We start from the raw sequence: 10,000 nt of genomic DNA, 5'->3' as shown, positions 1-10,000 counted from the left end.
CAACATTTAGTCTCCTGACTCAGGACATTGAGGGACTGGATTATTACGATGTTTTTCATCAGCTGTTTGGACTCTCATTCTGGCGGCACCCATCCGCATCCACTGTTACGCAAGTGACGGACTGCTACATTTCCCCAAATCTGATGAAGAAACGAACTAATAAGAGTCCAAATAATAATAGTCCAAAAACAGCACTCAGTCAATGTCTTGAGAAGTGAAAAACAACTCTAAAATTGTGAATTTTCAGAATCATGTGATGATGTTTGATGATCATCACTTAGTGCACAGTTATTGACTCTCATTCTGGCGGCACCCATCCGCATCCATTGTTACGCAAGTGACGGAATGCTACATTTCCTCAAATCTGATCTCACCTACATCTCGAACAGATCTACGTCTCAGAAACGAGAGACTATCATTTTGGTAGAAATGATATAAACAGTGCATCGTCTCTACGTCAGGAGAAATGTCCTAACGAAGACATTAACGGCGGTGCAATGCAAAAAGAGCTATTTTGTTTCTGCTTTGTTTTTAAGAAACACTGGAGGGAATCCATCTGTGTGTGTGTCGCTCCGGTCAGCCTGACCTCCAGAGAGGACGAGGTCAGTATGTGTTCACGCCAACAGGAACGTCTCATCATGACTGAAGGGGTCAAGACAGGCCGTTACCCGTCAGTCCGTGCAGAGGCCAACATCATTTCATCCCCTGAACCCCGCTGGACCTCCAGTTAGCCGCTCGTTTCGGCTGTAATTTCTCATTTGCGTGTGTAGTTTGCATGCTTTGCCGCTCACATTGAAACAGGAAGTGGCCATTACCTTCCTGTTCGAATGGCCGCTGACATCAAATCGCTCTCAGCAGGAAAATAGTCCACTTTTTGAAAACTGTTACGCATTTATAGTGCGAATGAGTTCGATCTTCTGCCTAAATGCGTTCCTAGTGTTGCGAAGGGATGTTATTAGCATCATTATCTCACCTCGTACTTTCTCTTCCGTCTTCTGTGCACATCCAGCACCGTTCATCGCAGTTTCTATGCTAAAAAACCCAAATTTTGGTACATTGTATCTCTGCGTTAGCGTGCTATAGCTAATAAATGACGACGTTTCACACTAGCAACCAATGGAAGAGACTACCAGAAAACAGTGAGATTGATATATTTGGAGCTAGCATGCTAGCAAACCCAACTTCCAACATGCTACACATGCTAGCAGCGAATAGCTGTGTGATAATAGCAATTAGCTAATTGGTAAAATATGCTAGATAATCGTTTGTCTTTGAACTGTACTATTTAGGACATTATAAAACATCATTATAAGAAATCTAATTACATCAGCGCTTTACTAACTAATTTATTACTGCCCAACACTGCTAAGAACGATCGAAATGTGCTTGCATCATGCTAACTTGCTAAAAGATGCACTAACACAAGACAGCAACATGTAGAGACCTTGAAGAGATGTTAGCATCGTGCTAAGCATGTCAACACAATGTTAGCGACTTGTTAAAATTGTTAGCATCTTGCTAAAAACACACACACGCATAAATCCCGGCTCTGCACTTTCTACGTGCACTCTCACAAGCCACACAGAAGTTAAAGTCACTTTATACTAAGATTTTTCGCAAGCATCATTTAAAAAAACGCCGCCTTTGAATTCGTAGCATCACATAAAATGAAAGAATACGACAAAAAGTAGTTTAAATTCGGTTTCAGTTGCAATAAACACTATTTAAAAGCAACCGTATATTTACACTTCAGTGTGCAAATAATAGCTTTAATGCTACTAGCGATAATGTGTTTCGTATTCTTTTGCGTTTCTTGAATTGTAGCGTTTCGGTGCATTGCACACGATATCAAAATCGCATAATATAAAGATTACAAAGAGCTGTTTTTACAATAAATAATTTCTTCCGCTTCAAATTTGAACGTTTAGCCCAACAGGTCGCCTTTGCAATTCCTTGTTATGTTACTAGAGTTTCTGAGAGAAAACAGTTTCGTTTAGTTTTTTTCCAGTGTGCACAGAAACCACTCGGAAACCAAACTTGTGCATTTCAAATATTAATAGAACGATTCCGTCCAATCGGATGCTCACTAGAACAAGAAAGCCCCGCCCCCTCAAGTCAAATCCGGCGCGTTTTAACGCCTCTCTTTTCTTGTTAGGGTTTCTTCGTGGACGTCTCCAGATATCACACTGAATCTGTTTTACAGCATTATTTCCCTCCTGCCAACCTTTTTAGGTCACGAACCCCCGCTCGAGGACAGAGAGCGCTTTAAATAGACATAGTAACATCCAAAATAAAATTTCTCCTTAAATCAGACTTGGAACCGTTTTTTTGGGGTCACGCACCGCCAGAAACGTCGTAAAATAGACGAACGAGCACGCGCGATTCCAGCGCATCTCTATTATTTCCAACGCGCATCCTTAACTTCGATTCGTTTCGCAGACAAAACAAACAGCTGGAGGCCTGTTAGTCAAACAGCTCAATTTAACACCGAGGACCTGTAGGTCTGGCGGGATTCGAAGGCTCCCCGGGGCTCCCTAACGAGCGCGCGAGCTGCTCTAACCGTGAACGCGCATTTCAAAGATGGCATTTTTGAGGGATTATTTGGCGTAAAAACTATTTCAGCAAACGAATGCATCCTAATCGAGACCGAAGACCGCTTCCTTCCTTCTCATCAAAGGTCTGCTTCGTTTCCTTTGATGAATGGACGCAAAGTCCGAAGCATTGCGGCTTGTTCTGTCCAGCTCGTGTCTTATGAATATATATATCGTTTACATAATCGGCTATATATAAACACACAGTGAAAATATTTACATGCATAATGAGTCCGGTCTCATGAAAATGCATATTATGCCCCAAAACTTGTGCTATTGATATGCAAAAAAAAGTTTAGACGTGCATATAATACGCTTTTTTTTGCGTGCATATGATACGCGTCTACCAAAATCAGTTTGTGCGTAGAGTATGTTTCACGAATCATCATTACTAACTAACTAACTAACCAACCAGACACGTTCATGAATGCTTTAGTAAGTAGTGCTTATTGAATGCGGTTGCTATCAGCTAATACCTCCCTATAACTACAGCATACAGGTTCAAAATTAATGTGAATAATACATAGGCTAATGTATAAATCATTTTAAAGTGAAGGTCATGGTAACCTACTAGTAATAATTCTTCAAAGGGAATTATTAATTGGTTGAGGATTCTCAAATGAGTGAAGATCATTATAACTCCCAAGTAATCACTGTAAGCTTTTGAGGGTGTCACACAGTTCAGTAAAATACACTAATATATATAAAAAAAAAAAAAAAAAAAAAAAAATATATATATATATATATATATATATATATATATATATATATATATATATATATATATATATATATATATATATATATATATATATATATTATATTATATATATTAAACTTATTTAGAATTAATCATGATTTGTTTTTATGCAGTTTTTTTTAATTGTTAATAAACTAGACGTGCGTATAAGTACAACTTAAGCTTCTTTTATTTATATCACATTATCTGCTCTTAAAAAAAAGATGCATTTAAGATATGAAGTGCATTTCCTAATTGTTGATTTTAAAGAAAGCGAAGGAAACTAAACGCTGCTGCATTGCAGTCCAGTAAAAGTCTGCGGGCTGTAATTATGCAGATTATAGACCGTTCTCAGCATCATAATGACTCTCATAACGGCTCTGTGCTGAGAGAGACCCGACGCCACGCTTGCTTTAGGTGTCCGCCGTCGAGAAAAACCCTGGGAAACACGCTTACACATATAGTATATATTTTGAAAATATTTAGATTTATTTTTATTTTTTTTTTTTATTTATATTATTATATATACACTTTTATTTTGGATGTGTATTTATTTTTATAATTAATTTTATAATTTAATTTAATAATTATTAATTGTTTGACAGCACTACAATATATATATATATATATATATATATATATATATATATATATATATATATATATATATATAAATAGCATTTTGCAGCATATGGATTAATACTGCTGCCAGTCGTCTTCATCATCTTCTTCATCATCTCTCGGAGAAGTTTAGCAGCTTTTGTTTATGCGCGTCTTCCTCGAGAAAGCCTGTTAAATACTGGATGCTTGACTTGATGTTAAAGCTGAGGTTTATTATTTTATGATGGTCCTGAAGAAGTGGTTGAATGAAAAGCAGCCTGCAGTGAATCTGAGAAGGAGACGCTGTTTGAGGACGTAGAGCGCCACCGTTTGGCATCTTGTGTCTCTACAACATCCACCTCAACTAAATGAATGGTCAAATTATTATTAGTATAAATATTAATCGCAATTACGATTAACTATGCAACATTTTTTTAAAAATATACATTTATATAAGAATTTTTTATTACTACCAATATAATTAAATGCTATTTATTTTAATTATATTATTTAATGTATACATTTAGCATGAATTTGAGATTTTATTACATGATTAACTTTTATATTATTAACTATAATAATTACATGATTTAAAAATGCATTGCATTTAATTTTATTGCATATTACTTTAAAAGATTTCCTATTACATTTTGTATTTAAATATATAATATATTAATATATTTATTAAATATATTTAAATATATATTTTAAGTAATGCATTTATTTTATTTAAACACACCCATTATTTTGTATATATATCGCTGTTTATTAATTTTTTTTATTTAACCAGGTACCGTATCTTTTTACTAATAAAGCATGTTTTCCAGGCCGCTGTGATAGATATATAATCCAGATATTTCGCTCAGATTATACACACAATGATCTGTAATAAATCTGTTAATTTATAAAAACAAAAACCCCACACACAAATACAAACACGACTTCTCTGAGACGTTTTTATTAATAATCTCAAGTTCTACAAATATAGACTTTTACCTTACAAAAATCGAATTATTTACAAACTCATCATTATCTGATTTGATTTGAAGGAGTTAAAGCCCAAACATTAAACTCATCCTAATCCGAGCGCGTGACGCTACGCAGAATGTCCAAGCTGCTCTCTTCCGCGCGGCCAAAGTCAATGGGGACGGATGGGAAGCATCGCAAACAGCGTCGTTTCGATGCTTTTTTTGTATTTTTAGAAACACTGCACGCACAGAAACCGAAGCCCGTGCCTCAGTTCCAGGGCGAGTGATGCAACATTTAGCTTCCTGTTTGGCAGGAAGTTGGACGGGAAGTGAAGCCCGGCGGCGTTTGGTCAGTCGTCCAGTTCGGTCACGCACTGCTCCACGATCTCCCGCAGGTTGGGGTTCTCCATAGCAGCCGCCACGCGCTCCTTATCATTGATCTGCTTGTTAACTGAGACGGGAAGACGCAGGAAACACAGCTAAGATCAGCTCAGGCGGGAGATTTCTAGTTGAACAATCTCTTTGACCGTTGCATCAATTGCCATGATTGTATATTATAATGTGCAATCAAATATTATAACAATTATATATAGAAATATACATACAAAAATTATTATTTTTTTTTTTTACAAATATTTGGTTTGTTAGGATATTTGTCTGAGATACGACTATTTGAAAATCTGTCATAAAAACATATTTAAAGCTTTTCAAATGAAGATCTTAGCGATGCATATTAATTGGAAATGACGTTTTGATATGTTAACTGCAGCCAAAATTTACTACAAAATATTCTAACTGAACATGATCTTAATATCCTAATGGTTTTGGCATAAAAGACAAATGGATCATTTTAATCCATATTTTATATTGTTGGATATTGCTACAAAATATACCTGTGCTACTTATCTACTGATCCTGGGTCTCATACACACTTTTAATAATTTACACACACATATATATATATATATATATATATATATATATATATATATATATATATATATATATATATATATATATATATATTATTTATTTATTTTTTTTCATATTTAATGTAATTTTACTATTACTTTATAATTTATTCAGAAAACACATATAATGAATGATAAATAAAATTATTAGTGCTGTCCAACGATTAATTGCATCCAAAATAAGCTTTTGTTTGCATAACATACGTGCGTGTACTGTGTTTAATTATGTGTATATATTGAATAAATGTTAGTTTATATATTAAATACATAATATAAAACAGAGGAATATAAATAATCATTTTAATTTTTTTTAAATCAAATAATAAAATTTTTATAAATTTGTAAAAATGTATACTTTTAAATAAACATTTCTATAAATATTATATGTAAATATTTTTAAATACTGTACGTGTTATTTTATGTATACATGCATTTAATGTATATAATGAAATATACAAGTATATTATGTAAACACAAACTTTTAATCACAATTGTTTGACAGCACTAAAATTATATATATATATATATATATATATATATATATATATATATATATATATATATATATATATATATATATATATATATATATATATATATATATATATATATATTACTTATATATCAGACAGTGTTTGACAGTGTGTGTGTGTGTGTGTGTGTGTGTGTGTGTGTGTATTTACTGGGATTAAACAGTTGCACATATATAATGTTATCAGCATTATATTCATAGCTCATCAGGTGCATCTTTAAGAAGCAGAAGGTCATTCATGACACAGATGTTAAGATGCAACGGACACTCACTATCCTCCTCGGTCGAGTGCGTTCCCTCGGTTATGTAGATCTCCAGCTGGAAGAGAGAGGAAATGAGATCAGAGACATCACACAGAAACAGAAAGCAGGCCGGACGATGGCTCATTAAAACCAGAGGAAGGAGGTGAGCTGTAATGACGAGGAGCACCTTGTGTTTGAAGGGCAGGCAGCGCTGGAGCTTGACTTGTAAGCACAGGCCTGCAGGAAGAGAGAGAAGAGAGAGAAGAGTGTAATGAGGCTCCGGAGCGGCTCTCAGGAGATCAACACACGCTAATTCAACTCTTCATGCATCGACTGTTCTCAGGAAAAACTTTTACGCCACTTTCAGACACATTCGTCGCTGGAAGCAGGTCAAAGGCAACGAGATCAACGCTAATTCTTATTTATATTCGTGTATTTATTCGTTTATCTTACTATTGTTCTGGTATGGTATTTTTCCACGCTAATAGAAATTTGTTCATGCAATTTTTTTTTTCCTGAAATGTTTCAGTAGGATTTTTTTTGTTTTCAAACGGACAGGAAACTAAAATTGATCAAATGGAAAGTTCTATTTTTCTCTCATTTTTATGCATGAAACCATTCCTTCTTAATATGTGCCATAAATAATTATTAATATTTATTTTCAGGATATACACATTCTAACAAAACATTGTTAAAATTACTATTTTATTTTTTTATATTTATAAATATTATATTTTCATTTATTTAGATGTTGTTTTTGTCTTTTTTTACTATTGTTCTAGTAAGGTATTTTCCAGTAATATTAATGTTTTTGTTTTTTTTTTATTAATGTTTCGGTAGGATTTTTGTCAAATGCATCTTTTTTTAAACGTTACTGCTTGTTTTAAAACACACAGAGAGCGCTGAAAAGCTGAAAAGCCCGAATGGAACGTTCTCTCAACATTCAGGGAATGTTGTAAAAACGCTTTAAAGGACCTTTTAATTAATATCTGATTATGGGACACTTCTATCAGTATTAGACAGAACTGTTAAACGGCGACAGTGAGCGATGAAGAGGAAGTTGTGAGCGCAGCCATACTCTACGCCGCCAAAATAAAAGTCTCAAACATATCGACCAGAAACGTAGCGGCCAATTCCGATATTTGAAGAAAGCCAATATATCAGCCTTGGCAATATCAGTTGAGCACTAGACAAAATATTTAAAAGTTAAACTGAAAATAAAATGCTTAACCGAAATACTAATCCATACTATAATGTACTGCTATATATATATATAACTGTATATATATATATATCTCTATAGTGCACACACTCATCATGCTGCTGCTGTTTAAAAAGTCTGATCAGACGCAGACCTCCGAGGGATTTCAGAAGCACCGCATCCCATGATGCCAATCAATAACGCTTCTGATTAGCAGCGTAGATCGATGACTGAATCACTGCAGGAGGAAACCTCTATGTTTGAAGAATACAAAAATCATGCCAAGAACGTGCGCTGCTAAAAAATATTATAGTTAAATTTGCATTATTAATATGATTAGATTTCTTTATATTTATATATGAGATACACTATATTTTATTGTTTACTTTTTACTCTCTTTCACTATATATATATATATATATATATATATATATATATATATATATATATATATATATATAATCTCTATTAAGTATATTTAGTATTACTAAATATATAAATTAAATTATTAAAATATATACATAAAAATATATATATATTAAAAAAAAAAAAATATATATATATATATATATATATATATATATATATATAATATATATATATATATATATATATATATATATATATATATATATATATATATATATATATATATATTTTTTTTTTTTTTCCAATAATAGTAATACTAAATATATTTATCTACATCATGGTATAATGGTATAGTATTTGTTGTTCTTCCTTTAATTAATGCAAGAAAAAACACGAAAAACATATATGTGTGTGTATAGCTAATTATACGAATTATTTGTACATATATTGTATAAATACTATAGAGAGAAAAAGAGATTTTTATACATTTTTGTTTTTGTTCTTCCTTTATGCAAGGAAAAAAAGCACTTAAGATGATGATTACAGTATAAAGGCAATTCCCTAATAGGCTACATTTTCTTAATAAAACAATTAAAATAATAATTAATAATGACTTCTATTATTTCAATATAGTTTCTCTTCTGTAGTGAAATATGGCATGTGACATTCACCCTCTTACGCATGCTGTGGATTGAAATTATTAATAGGTGTAATTATTTATTCATAAGGTCCGCTGCACGTGACACTAAATGAATGTCAGTAACGTGATCGTTAATAAACACGCATAATAAACCGCTTCTGTAAACTCATTCACTGAACGCAGTCAGCCTTGTGTTTTCGGTTTGCTCCATTGTCTGTTCTACTATCTGTAAAGTGCAGCGGTGCGCGTCTGAGGTCACGTGACTCTTCCACCGTATCTCTCTCACACACACACACACACACACACACACACACACACACACACACACACACACACACACACACACACACACACCTATCAGAGTGGCCAGAGAGCAGTGCGGGACGGTTGGAGAGAACTTGATGATGATCAGATACTCGTCGTCTCCGAGCTCCTGGACCTCCACACACTTCTCCGTCACCACGTCCAGCTCCTCCAGAGTGTTGGGCTTCTCCGGGTCACGGATCGTCCGAATCACGTCTGCAAAGAAACATTACCGACACAACTCTTACCAGAACACCTGTGACTGCGTGACGTGATTTTACCATGCTTTCCATCAATGGTACTGTGTAGGTAAATATTATGGTAATGATTCTGTACCAATGTATATATAAAAACACAATGGTCATTACCATATAACACCATCGATCTACCATAATAATACCTTTTTTTATATTGTGGACATCCATGTTAATATAATGGCATTCTTTGAAGTACCAGGTAAAAATATGATATGTATATGGTAATGATTCAGTACCACAGTTTATATAAAAATACCAAACTTCCTGCTGTGTATCATGGTAATACCTGTTTTTTTAATTCTGCTACTATGCTACTATTATGGCATCCTTGGAAGTACAAGGAAAATATTATGGTAATGAGTCGGTACTGTATTAAAGTATCACCGTATGTCCATCACTGTACCGTGGTAACACCTTATTTGTTTATTTTGGACATGTACCACAGTAATACCATGGTATTCTTTTTTTAGATAGGAAATATGTTATATGAGTATTATACAGTATATTAATACATAAAAATGTTTGTTATGGTAATGATTCAGTACCACAGTGTATATAAAATACCATAGCATTGAAATGAGACACTA

General features: G+C 33.4%; 1 protein-coding gene across 1 annotated transcript in view; it reads right to left on the bottom strand.

Moving 5' to 3' along the window:
- Positions 1 to 4,872: 4,872 nt before the first annotated feature.
- Positions 4,873 to 10,000, bottom strand: part of ciao2a (cytosolic iron-sulfur assembly component 2A) — a 6,068-nt gene continuing 940 nt past the window's right edge. The window contains exons 2-5 of the mRNA XM_043227264.1: positions 9,208 to 9,372; positions 6,831 to 6,880; positions 6,674 to 6,719; positions 4,873 to 5,349 (exon numbers count right to left, since the gene is read on the bottom strand). Coding sequence (XP_043083199.1) covers positions 5,249 to 5,349; positions 6,674 to 6,719; positions 6,831 to 6,880; positions 9,208 to 9,372 — 362 coding nt within the window. The 3' untranslated portion in view covers positions 4,873 to 5,248. The remainder of the gene's footprint in view (positions 5,350 to 6,673; positions 6,720 to 6,830; positions 6,881 to 9,207; positions 9,373 to 10,000) is intronic.

Source organism: Puntigrus tetrazona, chromosome 25, assembly GCF_018831695.1.
Source record: "Puntigrus tetrazona isolate hp1 chromosome 25, ASM1883169v1, whole genome shotgun sequence".
Lineage (NCBI taxonomy): Eukaryota > Metazoa > Chordata > Actinopteri > Cypriniformes > Cyprinidae > Puntigrus > Puntigrus tetrazona.
This window is presented reverse-complemented; position numbering and strand designations above follow the sequence as displayed.